Genomic DNA, 18,561 nt, shown 5'->3' with positions numbered 1-18,561 from the left:
GGGCATTGAGACCCATACTCCGTGTAGGCCAGACATCCCAGTGGCAGCGGTACCTTATTTTTACATTTTTTAAGTGAACTCTTGTGGACCTCTTCTATTTTCAGCATGGTATCCATTTTACCACTACAGTGGTAAAAGGGCTAACCTCATCATTTAAGCCCTGTCTTTTTGGCTCACTGGATTTGTTGCCCATTTTCCTCCCAGGCAGGGACAGGAAATAGCCATATATCATCCTTCCCAGAGACTGGGAAGCAGCCTCTGAGCCTAAAACAGCTTTGGCTTGGGGAAGGGACCAACGACCCAGACAATACAAACCTGAGCAATGTCATGACTGTACGTGTGCTGGCCATCCATGGTGGCAAATGCACTGAGGGTTTGAATGTTGCAGGTCTTCTGATAGGTGACCTGGGTCCCTCCAGCTGTTAGGGATGTTTATCATTGTCATGCTTCATCCCCTCTCCTAGAGGGCCCCCCCAGCACTTTTTTCTGGACTTCTGGATCTTTTTCTTTCAATCGTAAATGAGTGGAGACTTTTTTCCACACATTCATTCTTATGGTCTTTGTCTTTTGGAACTCTGTTCTGTGTTTTACCTTTACTATCGAGTTTACTTTCCTCCATCTCTCTTATGGCATCTTTATTTTACTTTTGCAGCACAAAGCTCCTAGGAACTTTTTGGGTGGTCCTTTGAGATTCTCTCTTTCTCCTTACTTTCTACTGTTCTTAGTATCTTTCCTAAAACTTTTTTTGTGAGAGCTTGACACACACCACCTTATGTGGAGTGCCAAGGGTATACTTAGTATCCCCCTTCTCTCTGCTCCAGTGACTTTTTAGTCACAGATACAACCTTTGTTGGGGAGATATCTCATTTCTGTGCTAATTCCCTTCAACCTTAGAGACCCCCAGCTCGTTTGCTGGACTTCAGGACTTTTTCATTTTAACCTTGGAGTGAGTGAGCTCTTTTCCTCCATCTCTCACGTGTTTTGACCTGATTTGGATTATTTGTTTCCTTTGTGTTTTGGGGTGCGACAAACTTCATAGGCATCTACTTTGTGTATGGTGACACACAGCACCTTCAGTGCAGTGTCACAGGGGAATCCTTTAGATTTCTCATAAGGTTTAAATACCTTTTCTTGTGTGAACTACTGTTCCCAAGAATAGTGGAGTGCTGGTGGGTTACCTAGTAGCCCCTTTTCCTACCTACTCATGTAAAAAATGTTATGATACCCTCACTACTTTAAATGGCTGGTGGCAGTGGTTTAATGTTGCGACCATTGTGCTTTTCTACTGTAGGCTGAATCCTCAGCTGCACTATAACATCCATGGGTGACCATTTTATCAAATTGGCCCCAGTGTTTTTTTTTTGCCATTTTCTGTTTGTGAGGTCTTTATTGGGTTAGACTCTGCGCGCCAAGCCCGAATTGAGCCCTTTGTTCATTTTACCTTCGGTGGGCTTCAGTACTGAAACCTGCCTTTGGCTCCAGTGTGTCTGGAAGGACAGGAAGTGAGGGAGGTTCCCGAAACTCCCCTGTCCTTTGTGTTTAGGAATGCCTGAATGCAACAAGCCCTGATTGACTGGTTGGATGTCCTTTCAGGACAGCCATCATGCTGTTTGAGTGACAGCTAGGCTGTGCATGAATGGGAGAAACCTGCTTAAAAGTCGAGGGTTTTGGGACTGAAGATGGAGTCGACCACTGGGAAGAACAACCCGATGAAGAAACTGAACAAAGCTCTGCCTCCTCCTGGACCTTTGAATTGCCCGGTGAAGCCCTGCTGCTGTGCTGAAACTCCTTTTTCTGATTGACAAAAGAAGCGCCAGAAGGGACAACTTCTTCCCTTGGGTTAGTGGGACGAATTAACTCCAAGAAGAACTCCACTGGACCACCTACCCAGATTGGCTGTACTTTTTTGCTGTTGCAGGAAGTGAATGCCAGGGGTCAAGAAATCTGTAGTCGAGTGCAACGTGAATGCCAGGACCCTTCGGAAGCAGGAAGACCAGAGCTCAAGTCCCCTCACCAGAGTGCAGGACTCAAGGAGTGAAGGAAGCCCAACCAGTGTCCAGGATCCGCAGTGATGCTGAAACCGCAAAGTGCCGCTGATCTGAAGAGATCCCGTAGCTGCCGCCGACCTCCAAATTGCTGCCTCCAGACGTCCTCCTTGTCCTCAAGACTGAGGCCCAAGAACTCAGGATCTGCATCATTGCAACCAGACAGAAGCTACCTAGACCACTCTTCTTCTAACCAAAGGTACTGTTACGACTTGGGGTATTTAGCTCAGTGTCTCTAGCTTTGCTCTTCTCAGTTGAGACTTGCAGTTGCGACTTTGCTTTGATTTCAGCTCCACTCTTCACAAGTGTAACAGTTTGTGACCCTACAGTGATTTTCTTCAACAAACTCTCCAACTTTGTGTAAGACTTTGCTATCTAAGAAGTGCCTCAGCTCCATAGAATGTGCTCCAATTGACTTTGGCTGTCCTGGCTCCCTGCAGACTCTTCTAGTCCATTTGACTTTGATATGTACTGTCCCTCAGCAGTGATAACTTGGTTTTAAACTATTATTGCTGTGAAAGGTTTTTATCTAGACTTGATAAAGTGCTCACATGCTCTGAGAACCTGTTTAACCTTTTTCCTTCCCTTAATCTTTCCTTTCTACCAACCATCTACAAAGTGTACTAGTGAGATATACATGCCTTTACTGTCATAGTTAGTGAAGTTACCTCAGGGTGTAAGAAGTGTGAATAAAGCATCTCTAAAAAGTATCTATTAGCTTTGTGTTGATTCTGGAAAAAGTATTTTAAAATATATTTGATTGTTGCATACATTGCCCTTTTTAAAGAATGCTTATTTAAAAACTGCTGTTAAATAAATATTTATAACTACAAACCATGAGTGTAAGTGTTACTTGGCTACTTGTATTGGTGGATTTCATTGCTACAGCCCTACAGCTCACATTTACTCCTCATGAGATAAGCCAAGCTGCTCAGTCACACTACCAACTTAGGTAGTACAGACCTATACCCAAAAGGTGGGTTATGTAATACCAAGAGGACAAGTGTTGTGTAGTCTCCCACAAGGTTACTACATCAATTCTTGCCTAACAACCTTCTATTTATGGCTGGTGGCAGTGGACGTGTTCTACCAACTAGTGTGTTAAATTTGACCACAGACTATGTTCATAGCCTCGGTTGTGCACAATCGGGTCACCTAAGTAATAACTTGGTGGCTCCTTTCTTTTTTTGCCATTTCTAGCGTGGCTGTTGAGTGTTTTGCCTTTGGCTGGAACCATTGGGTGTCCCCGCCTAGACTCCAGTGTGTCTGGGCAGGCAGGAAGTGGGGGAGGAGTTCTTCACTCTCCTGTGCTTTGTCCCAGTACCCACTGGGGGGCGCCCCTTTCTGTAAACTGCTGAGAGAGACTGCAGAGGAGTGTGTGCTGAAACTGAATAAAAGGTTAGGTTCCCGAGGAGAAAGGCAAGTCGACCGCTAGAAGCTGAAGTAACTGAAGAAGTAACTGAAGATTACCAGAGATGCCTGCAGACACTTTGCAACACTTCCAAGCGGCCACTGCTGTCTTGACCCAGTTTTCTATGCGACAGGGGAGCTCCGAAGAGGACGACTCCTTCCATTTGACTGGTGTCAACAACCAGTCCCAAGACGAAAACTACAATCCGAGCCATCTTTCGAGGTCCTGTGACTTTCCAGAGCTGCATACTGCGAATACCAGGAGACCTACAACCCAAGTGAAGTGCATTGTTGTGGAATGGCCGAATCCCTCAACTCACAGCTCATCTTCCAAAAACACAGTCTGCCAGTCCACATTATATCATAATATACATTTTATCATAAGCATCCTTTCAACACTTCATCCCAAATAATGATTTAACTCAAGTGAAAAATGTTGCACTGCCAAACGGAAAAAACTTAAGAAAAACTAAATCTTAGATATCATAGTTTGAGTGGACAAAAATTACAGAACACATGACAATGCCCTACAAAGACATTTGAACAAACAATAAATGATACCTTCTTTTAACACAGGCACAATATACGAGATTCATTAACATAGCTATCATTTACTGTCAGCATGAATGTTTTTCTTTTTAAATTACACTTTGGAAATATATACAGATTAGTGAAACTTCCACCAGTGGTCCAAGTCTTTTGCTCAACACCACACTTGTGCGAGAGACGGTTATAAATCATAAGCTGCATCTACCTGCATTGAAATGTGGTAGTTGGTCACTAATATATATCAGGCAGTATGCACTGGCGTTCTTCAGGCCACCAAAGGAGTCCCGCTCCAGCTCTTCCCAAGATGACTCGGTCACGGAAATGTCATTGTACTTAAGCCAGCTCCTGCTGATGTGGCTGTAAATATACGCCCAGTAGTGGCCGGCATTCGCCTGCCCCTCATGGACCAAGACAGCGTGCAGGCGATAGGGAACCTAGGCAGACAGATACAAATGAAAAGGGAACCCGTCACATCTATGACCAAGTCACTCTTTCGGCTGTCAGATCAATTCAAACCATCACAATCTGATAAAGGATCCAGAAACATAGGATACAGTAGATGAACTATGGGAGTCATTTCCAGCATTGGATGTTGATGGTTTTCAACAACGTTTACAAATAAAAAATAAAAACACACTGCATCACACGGTATAATATAAAGTGCAGTTCTACATTAGATTACATTTTATTCGAGTTGCAATTGGAGGAAAAATGTCTAAGGTGGAGTAGTAATAGTCAAGTTACTAAAAGTTCAGAAACATTGTTAACAGACTAATAAAGTAGGAAGAACGCAGAGAATCACCTACTGCAAAACGTTTTGCTATGTTTCTAGTGTGACATATTTAAAATAGATATATATCTAAACATAGCGGATTCAAAAATATAACCACAAGGCATAGGCATTTTTGTGTGCATGCCTCGTGAAGCCTGTACAGCCACTTATCTTAAGGAGGGACAGAGCACCCAGCCCAAAAGAAAGCCAATTCTCTCAAAATGAGTAGAGTGGCAGAGCAATCAGGCTCATCTCCATGAAGGGAGTTTGCGGGGAGCTGACACAAAGTACAATTAGTCCACACACTTATCCACAGAATATACAACACCGGATTGCTGAAAAATACACATTTATTATGGTACAAATATATACATTTCTTTTTGTTAAATAAGTACTTCAGCGCACAACCCATAGCATAAAAATACATACAATATCATAAAGCAGCACATGTCACTGGGGAATCTCTTCACCCCTATACTTAAATTTGGGTCCTCTATCTAGAGATAGGTACCAACACAGTTGCAAAGGGTGGGGGTGGGGGGAAACAGACATTAAACATAGCTAAAATAATCACATTCCATAGTGCAAAACCAACAAAGTCACATTATTTCCACCCATCTGGGACATTGTATTATGGAAACACAAGCATACACACTGGGTCCAGATGGGAGGACAGCTCAGGGGCAACGTGCTCGCCTTGGAAGCAAGACGACACTGAGCAACACAGGTTCGATCCCTGGGTCCGCGCTTAGAAACCTCTGGGCATTAAGCGTGTTATAAATAACCTATCATATCATATCATGGCAAAAACAAAACTGCCACTAAAATCCAGGTACATACTGCAGCAGACATCAGGGAAACACATTTACATTGTTACCAAAAGTAGTTACAGTCTAAATATGTATTCACAGTTGAAGTGGAGAGCAAGACTTTAAAAATGCATTAATAATACACTGGAAAAATACTCTTTGGCCTCAACTTCTCAAGACCCAAACCAGATACAGGAAAAATATCTAGGGGCAGTTAAGTACCCCCCAAGGTCATTTTTGGAGAGTTTTAAGGTGAGAGTAAAGTTCAATAGACGTAAATAGGCCAAAGTCTATAATCAATCCGCCTGTATGGGGGAAAAGACAGGCAAGTCCCAGCTATACCCCACAGGTGCGGATTTGGCAGAAAAGAATCCCAAGGAAGAGAGAATAAGATAAGTGATCCAGAGGTTAGTCCAAGAACCACAAGCCCTAGAACATGATGCAGAACACAATGATGCCCGTCCTCCCCCCCCAATGTTAACCAAAAAGAAATGCGTTTAAGACTCACTTCCCAAATGTCCCAACCAGGTCCAAAGACCCCAGAGAGTATAGAGCATAAGGCACCACCCCAAGAATCAGAGGTATGTACTCGCATGGTTTGTTTCCAGAAAGACTGTTCTTAAATTGCAAATCACCCAGATGGGTACAGGGCTTCTTTACTATGTGCGGTTATAGTTCCGAAGGACTTCAACCCTGGTCCAAAAATGACCCAAACAATGGAGAAAAACACAATGAATTCCCATGAGCGAGTCCCTCAAGCCAGAAGAAAAATCAGTCGCAAAGAAGAATAGGGGGCAGTAATGGAATCCGGCAAGCAGGATCCAGACGAAACAAAGGACGAAAATTGTGCCCCGCCCTTAGGAGACAGTCCCACGAAGAGACAGTGGAGGGGAGCCAGGGCGCTCCTGAAGAACAGATGAGGGGACAGTGTTGGAGTCTCAACACCACTCCATGGGATGGGACAGACTACCAGCAGCAGAAATCCAAAACCGTAGATCAGCCCAAGACAATGCATCCAGCCAGTTTGGCAAAATATGGTCTCAGAATTGCAGGAAAATGTAGGAAATCATCCAACATTAAGTAAAATGCTCAGCAACAAGAATAAGGTTAGGTATAGAGTTTCCCCTTAAGTGCCATCAATAACAGGGATTGGCCGTGGTGAATCCCATTGCAATCAGTCTTCTTAACTACCTGTCCTGAGGACACCTGTTCCGCAATAGTCTTAATCTTTTCTTCTCCTTGAAAGATTCAAGCACAGCGACCGACCGAAACGAAATCCTACATCCAAAAGTGAGCTCTGCACCTGCAAATCCTGTACCTCCATTGATGGGTCCAAGCACAGAAGATGGTATCCCAGTGGATTCCAGAACCTCAGCAGTGGTTTCTGTAGAAATCTGAGTCGGGAAGGTAAGTTAAACGTTTAAGTTAAAATACATACCTGTCTCCCCGCACCCCTAACCTCCCTGTTCTCGAAAGGGTTACATGGGTGTAAAGTACTGTCCCTATCTCACTCTTTCCTGACTTTGGTTGGTGGAGGCCTGGTCAAGGATTCCCTCCTAGGCCTATCCTAGTTCACGTGGTTGAGTGAGTATACTTACCTGAACTTTACTTTTGAAGTTTGTATCATAACCACTGGCATTGTACAATCACAAACCTTTCTGAAAGGTAAAACTTTGCAAGTGACGTCTTTGAGGCACAAAACCCAAAACCATTTTAAGGCTGGACTTACTAGTGCACACCTATGAGTGTGAGCTATGGGGCTGTGGGAATCTGGACACCTTACAGAGGGAGTAAAACCTTTTTGTTGCTTGCCTCCTTGGTGTTTCTCCAACTACTGCAACATACCCACTATACTTGGAAACAGGCCTACCCTTCCTCACAGACGTACGAACACTAAGATTTATTAAGATGTGGTGATCTGTGTGGACCGATAAAGTGGGGACACTAACAGACTACTGCTCAAGTATCTTTTGAATCTGGGGAACTCATACAGAATTAGTCTCCATTAAAAGAGTGTTGGTCTCCATGGGGCTGGCTTGCTATTATGATAATCTAGAAAGCACTGCAAGCCTGCTCATCCAGTTTCTTAAAACAAAATGTTAGTCTGCCTGGGTTACTATCTGCTAGAAGGCAATTCTGGGCAAACCCTTTGTTAGAATGCATCTCACGATGTGCCATGCTGGACGCTTAGTGGAGTATCTCACTGTAGACTCAACTATCACCATATTCTTTTGTCCAGGACCTGGTTCAATGCTTTTCACTTAAAAGCTATAACATGCAAGTAGACCGGTGCACAAAATTCGGGTGGTGGCAATTGCTGGTGTGGAGAGTTAGAAACATTGCTGCACTTAGTGCTGTTTTGCCCTCTCTACGAGGACATCCAGAGAAAATACCTATTAAATGTTCTTAGGTCCAGTGGGTTATGACACTGAAGAGCGGCACTCCTGCTATTACTGTCCCTCTGTAGCGTAGGAGTTGCCTCTGCCCTTGCTAGCTTTCTGAAAGTTGCATGGCACTGAAAAACATATGCAGTAGCATGCTCTATTTCTGAACTTACTAACTGGTTTTATGTTTTTATTGTGACAATGTGAAGGTGATTCAATCCTAATTGCACCCTTCTATGTGATATGCTTTGTTTTATCTCTTGATTTTATTATATTTGTGGTTTATTATGGGTTGTTTGATGGATTTTTGTAATCTGAATAAACATTGAACACCTTGAATACTGAGGGCTAGGGAACTGTTTTGGGTTACTCTAAAGTGCCTATTGAGCTGCATAAATCTGTTACTTACCTGTTTTACAATGGGGTTTGAATCAAATGCGTTCTTTCTTTTCCCAAGGGTGAATGTATATATTTGCTTTATATTAAGAGTGTAGCAATATTTACCTACAGGTTTCATTTTCTTAGTGTGTATCATACAGGCCTAATAATCATTGGTAATTTTTGTATTGACCGAAATGGAATTATTGGTGGTGTGCTGCGAGGACTCATTGTAGGCTTAGACCACTCTCACGCCTTTCCGGAGACCATGCCTTGCCGCTCTGCGAACTTACCTTGATTGGGTTTGGGTAGACTTTAGTGTCTTTTCTGTTCACCATAATAGATTGGCCTCCCAAAATCCAAACCCGCCATCTTAATAATTAGCAGAGTGTTCAAGTTAATACATTTAAACCAGGCCTTTCCAGCCTATTAATTGTTCTGTATGAGTGTCTGATCCTTTGATTCTAGAAGGGATAAGGAAGTGGTGCTACATAAGAGTGGGGGGTAACGGGGCTGGTGGGGGTTAAGGGTCCATGGGTGTATTTCACTCTAAGAAGGATGAAGCGCGTGATGTGTTTGAGGTCAGTCAGTAGTTGTTTTCCATAACGCATCTCACAGGCAGTGGGCACGGACCCTAATCAAGATGAGGTAGGGAAGACTAGTTGCCGATTTGGTTGGAGTGTGTGAAGGCAGCATGCAATTGTGATTGAAAACATTCTTTAACTGCCTTTCATTAAACTCATTAGAAGGCTTTTTCTGACACTCAATTTCTTAACCTAATTAAAGGCCTTTTGACAAGATTTCATTGTGGAGGAAACGTGCATCAGGTTTCCCTGCTTCCTGGCCTACATCATACATGTTTCTTTTTGTACTCTAGGAAATGTATCATATGAGTGTAATCGTGCTATGTTGGCTAGGTCTTGACTTGTCCCATTCAGAGTGCTGGAGTCTTCCTAATTCAAGATGGTGTCAGGGTCCGGATTCCTGATTGGATGAGAGCTGACAAAGGACCCTCTCATTCTAAACTGCCTTTCATTTTGATCTGTCCATGCCATAGGTCGCGTTTTGTTTGAACTCCAATTTTAGTCCTCATTTACATGACCAGGAAGGAAGAACTTGTTGAAAAATCCTAAGAAACAGGATTTCTTTTGGAAGAAGATTGGCTAGTACATCTTTCATGAAGCTAAGTGAAAATGTAAAGACTCCCTTAAGAAATTTACAGTACAATTTCCGGTGGTTAAACCTTTAAATAGTTTTAAGTTTCCATAGCCTGCTTTCCAGGGTGTTTATTGTTGACAGAATTAGCCTAGTGAAGAGTTTCGGATTCATTAGGAAGTCACTTTAACAGTTTTTGATACTGCACATGTGCTCGAAACATTCGTATTAGCAGTGAATCAGAGCACTATGCATTTAGTGTAGTTAAGGAATTGATGTACAGACTTATTTCCTGTTTTCATATTTTTTCCAACACGGCTAAGTCAGATTCCAAGTCAGAAGGTGCAGTGGTACTTGGGATCCTGATTTCTTCCGTCGTGCTACTGTTCTTCGTCAGGCTCCAGCGAGAGGAAGGAGGTCATTGAGGCGATTTTCATATTGGAGGTTAGAGGACCAGGTCCCGCTATGAAGGTGAAAGGTGTTAGGAAGAATTCTCATAAATGTGCTAATTCCCTTCACCTTCGAGACCCCCAGCAACTTCGCTTGATTTTGAGGAGTTGATTTTTTTTACCTGGAGAGTGTGTGCCTTTTTCCCCACTCTCTCATGTATTTTGCTGTGTGTTTTACTCTTGTGTTCTTTGATTATGGTGTTTTAAGACAACTCCATAGGCATCATCTTTTCATGTGCGTTACACAGCACCTTCAGTGCAGTGACACAGCGAAGCCTTTTATGCTGTGGCAAGGTTTAAATTACGTTCTCTGGGATAAACTACTGTTTCCCAGAAATGTAAAGTTAAATTGACTTTACTAGTCTTTTTAAATTTCTAGACCCAGCACAGACTATCTTACGATAGAGTGCTGGAGGGGTTACCGGTCTAGAAACTCATGTAGCAGTCAAGTGCTACCCTTTCCTATTGAAATGGCTGGTGGCAGTGGTTTTACAACAAACTACCATGATTTTTCCCGACTGCCAACACTGGTAGCTAAAAATCGCAGAAGGCATGTTTTACAAGATGGCGCCTAAGCCCCCTTTGTTTAAACAGGTCCCGGTCATCTTTTTTCGTCATTTCTTTTTGGAAAGGTCCTTCTAGAATTTGTCTCTGTGTGCCAAACTAGGTTTGGTCCCTTTGTTTCTATGCCTTTGGCGGGATTCAGGACTGAAGATCGCCTCTGGTGCCTGAGTGTCTGGGGTGGGCATGAAGTGAGGGAGGTGCTCAAAACTCCCCGTGCTTAGTCTCCTAGGAGACACAAATGCACTCTGGCGTGATTGGCTGGCTGACTGTCCGGCAAGGACACCCACCCTGCTGGGTGAGTGACAGCTAGGCTGGAAAGAATGGGAAAAAACTGTTTAAAAGGCGAGTCTCTTGGACTGAAAGGCAGAGTCGACCACTGGAACGAAAGAACCGAAGCCGAGCTGGAAGAGGACAGCTGCTGCAACTACTGGACCGTTGGTTTGCCCGGTGGAGCCCTGCTGCAGGTCTGAATCACCAAGTTTACCTCGACAGAGAAGCCCCTTCAAGGACGATTTCTTCCTTTGAGTTGGTAGGCCCAATCAACTCGCATTCTCGGAGCTGGTTAGGATTAACCACGGAGAAGGACACCAGCTTGGGTGCTTGAAAAAACAGCAACCGGAATTGAAGATTTGCCAATTTGCCAGCTTTGTGACCAGTCCCTGTGCAGTGCAGGAGTCCCCCGACGTCCTCCCCCCTTTTCCCAACGACTGAGGCTCAGGAACAGCAACATCTGCAGGAACTGCCAGGAATAGAGTCTTCAGCTGCATCTTTTTCTTCAATATAAGGTACTGTGAAAACCCGACCGAGAGAGCTTAACTCTCACCGCAAAGGTTTGTGGAACTTTAGCAACTTGCAGACCTGGTCAGCTTGTGACCCGACATACAAACCTTTCTTCTGTAAACTACTTCTAAGAACTGTGGTTAAGACATTTCCGTTTTAAATACCAGAACTGTTTTTGCTTATACAATACACTAGCCCATTGACTTTGGCCTACCTATTGCATTGAATCAACTCTGGTGAATTCAAACTATTTGCACTGTTTTAAAATAACTAATATTCGTTTTATCAATGTATGCCTTTTTGCTCCTACTTCAATGCTATTTTGCTCTGACTTCAAGGGGGCTCAACTGCTTAGTAATCAGTATTGTAGTATATTTGTGTGTGATATTGGTTGCCTCGTTTAGTGAATGCTTTATAAATGATTGTGTAATAAATTAAGAAGTGTTTTACTAAGAAACCTTGAGTATAAAGTGTCTATCTGAATACTTGTGATTGTAGACCTTTGTGTAACACCCTTACAAGCTCACATTCCCTCTTGAGAAAAGCCTGGCTGCTCAGCTCGCTACCAAAAACTGTGTGGTGCAGACTTATACCAAAGGTTGCTTTTGCTTACGCCTGTAGTCCTAGGTGTGTGTAGTGGTCCTAGAGGGTACCGCATACAAACTTTGCCTAACAGATGTGTTAGCGTTTATGGAACAGCGACTAAAAAAATAATAGAAATCCTTTGACTAGTGTTTTTTGCACAGCAACTGTTTAGGCATTTTAAACAGGAGATGGTGCATGTTCCAGAAATTAAGGAGGGGTTTTCAATTCTCCCTAAAAAGGAACCCATTTAAACAGTTAGCATACAAAGGCATTTGAGTTAAAGACTATGACTGGAAACTATCCAGTTTTCCGAGATGCATCAGCAGTAGGATACATTCTGCTTTTTGCTTTTGAAAAATACTTAAGAAATCAATTTCAAGCTTATTTGTACCAAAAGGAAATATGGTGAGGGCTAAAGACTAAAAAGTATACAATAGCAGCAACGGCAACATGTCATGTTGAACTTTTGACAAGAATTATTGTTTGAAGAGGTTTCCATAGTCAAGTGAAGAATAAAGCATATTCTTGATGAAGTTGTTTAAGCTACTGCATTACATATGATAAAGCCTTCCTCTGGGCTCTGCGCAGAAGAACCTCAGATACAGTCTAACAGTTATGGGGTGTGAGAAGGAAACGATTAGGGGTTAAGACCAATGCATTTATCTTTGTTGTTCTTCCCTTTCATGCAGATACTGTCAGGTCTGTATGTCAATATGGGGTTTGGTTGGGTTTGAGCATATTTCATTAATGACAAGGTAATTAGGAGGGGATTCAATTTAGGTGGAATTAACAATTTTAGAAAAGGCCTTATGTAGTTTGTTTTATCTTAACTGTTATATATCAGAAGGAGAGTTCCCCATCCATCCAGGAGGAGATGGATCTGGTCACTGATTAGTGGAGAGAGGGTCTTCTGGACTCCACTGACATTCTAAACTGCCTTTCATCGTCCCTATTCAATCAAGAAGGTCCTGTTTAGTTTAAGCTCCAGATCAGGCCCTTGTTTTAAGGAACCTGTTTGAGAAAAAACTAAGAAAACTCTTCAAGAAGGTTTACATGACATGGGACATGAAATCCTGACTATTTGGAGGGAGTGCCGCAAATTTTTGGAAAATGTCAAGCTTGTTCTAGGAGATATTTTTAAGTGACTTTCTATTAGAAATAATTTATTCATCATTTAGGTATTTAGTTAACTATTTAGGTTGGATATTCATTTGCCTGCTGAATCTCTAAATAAGCGCTTCAAGCTACTGTTTTTCTCCCTGTGACTTCAGAATTACATTGTGAGGCAAACAGCAGCGTGCGTGCCAAAACTCCTGTAAAGAAGCTTTTCATCTAGTGTCAATCGCTAGTTCACTGTTGCCTTTGAAGTGAAAACGATTAACGTACTGCTTGTCATGTGATCACAGAACTGCAATTTCAGGGATACGCAAAGCATTAATAGAAATACATTGTTGGCGAAAGCCTGTCAGGAGTTTTTCCTTGAACTAAGCATGCACATATCAAAAGTTTCAAAACACTGTTGCACAGCGATTGTGCAGAACCGCATCTGACAGTGTTTAGTGTATTTCTTAAGACATTCCTTGTTTCCAGAGTAACCCATCAGAGCGGAGCATGCGCATAACAGATTAAGTTCAAAGATTACGGCGATTGTGCAGAGCAGCGCCTGTGTTTAGAGTACTTTAAAGACATTCTTCAGTTCGCTGAGTTGCTTTTCAGATCACGCATGCACAAAAGTGTATAGTGCTGTTAAAACAACCAGGATAGGAACAAAGCAAGTTAGCAAGTCAGCAGGAGAGAAAAGTATTCAGGAGGGAGCAATTCAGGAATATAACAGTACAACGACATCTAGGGAAAATGTTAAAAGGAACTCTGGTCTTTTCAAGGTCAGTTGGCAATAAGGAACAAACAAAAAACAATATAAGACTTCAGTTAAGAAGGTTAACCATTCCTCCAAGAATTTAAGTAAAGCTGCAAAATATTAAGTTAATATCCGCTCTACAGTTTGAAGAGGATAAACAGGTAAACCTACATCTTTAAAACAGGGAGGAATGTTAAGGGAACATTTTAAGTGATTCGATGTAACTTTGCATATTCTTAAACCCAGAAGTCAATTTTATGAGACAAAATGATGTGTTATTTTCTCCACTTCCCCTATCCCCTGGGCGGTGTTCAAACCTCAGCTGTTAATGAAATATTCAGTTGTGGATCTGACATCCAGAGGAGTCTGTGGGGTTCAGCAGCTCCTGCGGACGGAATCTTCATGATCCGACAGAATGAAAGGCCAATTTTAGAACGCATTAGTTGTTGAACCTAGCAGAAGTTAATACAGAACATTTGGGTGAAGTGATTCAGAAATTGAGGGAAGAGTTTAGGATAGCTCATCAAGAGAATTCTAAATTAAGTAAAAAGGTGGAAGAGCAGGGGGAAAGATGGCTCAGATTCAGGGGTGTCTGAGGAGACCACAATCCCTAGAGGCTGGAGATGTCGGGAGTGAGCTACAGCCCCCACTATTGGTTAGGGAGGATTCAGTGACTAGGAGAGGAGCTATAGGTGGGCAGGGTTGGTATCAAGTCCCAGTTCCATTAGCACCCCCGCAGCATTTTAACGGGGAGGCAAAGAAATTGCAATCATTTTTTTGACTCTGCGTGAACTACACTTTCTCTACAGACCAGAAGGGTTCCCGACGGAGGCAACAAAAGTAGCTTTTGTGTTGGCTTATCTAACCGGTGAGGCAGCTGCTTTGTCAGTTTCATTGGTGTCTCAAGGGAATCCAATTCTAAAGCAATTTGTTCAATTTAAAGAGGAATTTAGGAAAATGCTTGCAAAAGGCTAATTTCCCAAAAAGGAGATGGAGAATTGTTGGAACTCAAGCACGGGTATAAGGATTTAGTAAGTTATGTCACACAATTCAAGTCCCTAATTTTAGAAACTGGGTGGCCAAAAGAAAGGCTTCCTTGTTTTATCGAGGGTTACGAGATGAGTTAAAATATGCGTTGTCCACTGTAGCGGATCAACCCACATCCTGTGATGCCTTAATAAATGTGGTCATGCAGATGGATTATCGGTTAGGAGAAATAAGGAATGAACGAAGAAAAGGTTGGGGAGAAGTTAAGAAATTTCAACGCTTTGACAGGTCAAAAATAGAGGAGGCAAGTAAAGAGGTGAGGACGAGGTCTACAGATCAGGTGGGCAGAGAACGAGGACCATTATCCAAAGAAGAAAAAGATAAGCGAAAGGCTAATAACTTGTGTTTATACTGTGGGAGGAGCGGTCATCTCTTACAGAATTGTCCCTATTTTTTTTATTTAATGTTATTGTTTTAGTTGGAAATCCAACATTTTCAATAATTTTGATTGTATGAGTAGACAGATTTTACATATTTGTAGTCAATTTCTCATTTATATAATTACAATAATTGTGACATAGAACATTAGGAAGATGATCACATCACTTAAAGAGTCTCTACAAGTTCAACATATATTCCTTAAAAGTAGAAGTTAAAACAGTTCTAGAAAAAATTGAATTCATTATGACATTTCTACGTTAAAAATCAGGTTTCATTTTTATTTTTCTAGTTAAAACAGTCTGTTAGATTACAATTGGTGAAGACAACTTGCATTCGATAATCAGCACAGGTTGTAGCTATATCGAGATTTAATAACCGTTTTCTCTTTTATATAGTTACAACCAAGTTAGTATAAAGTATCAAGAGTGATAACAAGATAACTTGTAGATGCTCTATGTATTCAACATATGCCTCTACAAGAACGTACTAAAACAATTCTGAGGAGGTATATTTCATTATGGTCGATGTAGATTGGAAATGACAGCTTTGATAGGTTTGAATTGGTCTGATGAATTAGAACCTGTCTGGTGACACGTTTATATCAGTAGTAGTTATCACATTGCATCATAAAATAGTATTAATAGTAAAATGTCTAGAAATGTAAACGTTTCCAACAAAATGAAATAAAGTAAACTATACAATATAATACAAGGTGCATTCATTCAGTTGGCTAGATCTACAAAAGTGTATTTTACTTATTTTTGGGTCTAGGAAAGTGTGAGCTTATTAGTTTTAGCTTCATTTATTATATCAATTATTATGGTATTATTACGTTAGCTAAATTTAGTGCAAGTAAATAGTTAATGGTTTCAATATTCAAGGAGATTTTCGTGGAATATATGCATCGTCTTTTGACATCATTTTAAATGGTTCTAAGTACTTAAAATATGTTTCTTTCCTTAATTGCGGCAAGGCAGTACATTCTGTTAGCAGATGACAACGTTTCTTTATGTTCTGTTATCTTGCAGAATCGACATACTACTTCAAGAGGTAAGGTTTTATTCTAACATGCTAGTTGAGTTCTTGTGGGCCAAAGATTAAAACAGATTTAGGATTGATGACGCATATTTAGGTTCTGGAAATTTGGACAGATATAATGGCAATTCGTGTAGAGATTTAATTTGAAAAGCCCCACATTTTCCATGTATTCAGCCAATCGTTGTGTCAAAGTTTGAGTTTTGCTTTATCAGGATTCGCTAACAGCATTTGTACCGAAATATTTGTATCGTTTAAAATAGAATTGCAATGTGTGTACCAAGGATTAAATGGATTTAGTGTTTTAGAGATTAGAGTTGACTCAAAGATAGATAGAATGGTTTGAGATTTGTTAGCATCATATAAAGTTTTCAGAAAGCATTCTATTGTTTGCCAAGCTACTCTTGCTGATAATGATACTAGACCGAGTTCAAATTGGATGAACGCCATTGGGATACTGGAGGGAAGGGATAGAATGCTTTTCCAATATATTCCCTCAAATAGGTCCCAGCTCAGACAATGTGTTGGTAACTTTTCTTGAGCTCCATAGATTATGATTGGGGTTACTTTTTGTTTGTAGAAAATAACAGCTGGTTTGAGGGGAAATGTACCATACTTGTTTTGAATTGCTTTTGCTTGTTCCGTCAGATATGTCATTTTTTTATCTCAATTCTAATTTGTATGGTAAGTCGTAGGGATGAGTATTTACATTCTGGCCTAGATATTTGTATGTTTTGACTTGATCAAGAGCTGATTTAGCTAGGGTCCAATTAGAGTTGTATTTTTGTTTAGCAATTTTATGTTGAAATATCATTGTGTTAGACTTTCTGGCATTAATAGTTACGTGGTTTTTTTAAATGAAGCAGCTCCCAGCCATCTTAGGTTGACTTGCCAGATTTATTGCACGTTTCTTAGGTATCTTTACAGGCAGTCAATCAAGTTACTTTTCGGCCCACCACCCAGGCAGAGAGCTAACCAACTGACCAGGCTAGAACCTTCACTCACACATTCCAACACTCAGACACCAACACTCCACTTGACATCACAACATTCCTGCTTACCCAGGCAAGCCATACACAACACATCTCCTTCCTTTACATTAGCACACCACACACACCAAGCACTACACAACACACCTCCCCCTCCTTGCGCTGACCCACAACATACAAAACACCAGACACACCTCCACTCACACCAACACACCCCAACCACACCAACTCGGATGACCAGGGCAAGCACACAACATGTGCACTAACACTCTACCACTCGCATTCCCGATGCACTGGCTAAGCACTATTCTTAGAGAGGCACAGCTACACCCTACTGATGAGGTTCAACCAGACCGAAACACGTGTCTGGGGTTGCTGTTGGTACTCTTGTTCAGAGGAGAATTGCCTAGCATTTCGGTGCTGGACTGCCCCAGGGCAGGACAAAGACTGATATGTTTAGGATATTTCTCCTCTGTGAAAGATAGTGAGCTAAAGACTCTGGGTAAGGCTCTTGTAACCAGGACTCATGTCTGGCAGAGAGTCTCCCAGGACCCCCCCCTTGTTATTTGCACTGGCTAAGCACACCAGGACCAACAACTAATATCACTGCCACACTGTACCCTGAAAGGTGGAACGAGTCATGAATGAGCATGCAGTGCAGCCAAACTCAACCGCCTGCATGCAAAAGAATAAAATAGATGTGGTACATGACCACAAGGTCGAAGTACATGGGTGACCCAGCAGGACCATCACCACAGAGATGCCCTCACCTAAACCGGGGGTGCTACTACCCGACACACCTACCTCATTAAACCACGCATGACCACCATCACAGTCACACCCCAACTGACTGGGGGTGCTACCACCCAGCAACAATAGCTATAAACCATGCATGACAATCATCACAGTCACACCGCGACTGACTGGGGGCGCTACCACCACAAACAAGCATATGTTGCTTGACCATGCGCATCTCCTACCACAATCACGCCAATACTATACCGGAGGCGCTACCCCGTGACACCACACTATGTGGCATTACCTCCCAAATACCCTTGTGGCATCCACATCCATATTGAAAACAGGACTGAAGGCGCTACCCCCAGTAACCCCATTTGAGAGGCAAATCACGCTGACCTGGCACTCTCACACCATCAGTAAAACCATACTTACACATTTGTATAAGCTTCAAAACCATACTTACACATTTGGTATAAGCTTAACCCAAGATCACCGAACAGAAAGAGGCGCTACCTCTGCCACATCCTCGTGGCTTATTCATCCACACCCGACTTAAGAAATTGGAGAAACCGCCCCAAATCTGACCACATCATGACAGGTATTCCATACATTCAACCATACACCATACTC

General features: G+C 42.0%; 1 protein-coding gene across 4 annotated transcripts in view; it reads right to left on the bottom strand.

Moving 5' to 3' along the window:
- USP28 (ubiquitin specific peptidase 28) overlaps window positions 1-18,561 on the bottom strand; it is a 977,853-nt gene that overhangs the window by 422,009 nt on the left and 537,283 nt on the right. For all 4 annotated transcript variants that reach the window (XM_069614230.1, XM_069614233.1, XM_069614232.1 and 1 more), the window contains exon 16: window positions 4,210-4,438. In XM_069614230.1, the coding sequence (XP_069470331.1) occupies window positions 4,210-4,438 (229 nt within the window). The remainder of the gene's footprint in view (window positions 1-4,209; window positions 4,439-18,561) is intronic.

This window comes from Ambystoma mexicanum, chromosome 9 (genome assembly GCF_040938575.1).
Source record: "Ambystoma mexicanum isolate Mex_15411 chromosome 9, UKY_AmexF1_1, whole genome shotgun sequence".
Taxonomy (NCBI): domain Eukaryota; kingdom Metazoa; phylum Chordata; class Amphibia; order Caudata; family Ambystomatidae; genus Ambystoma; species Ambystoma mexicanum.
Note: the sequence above shows the minus strand (reverse complement) of the source record. Positions and strands in the feature narration are given on the sequence as shown.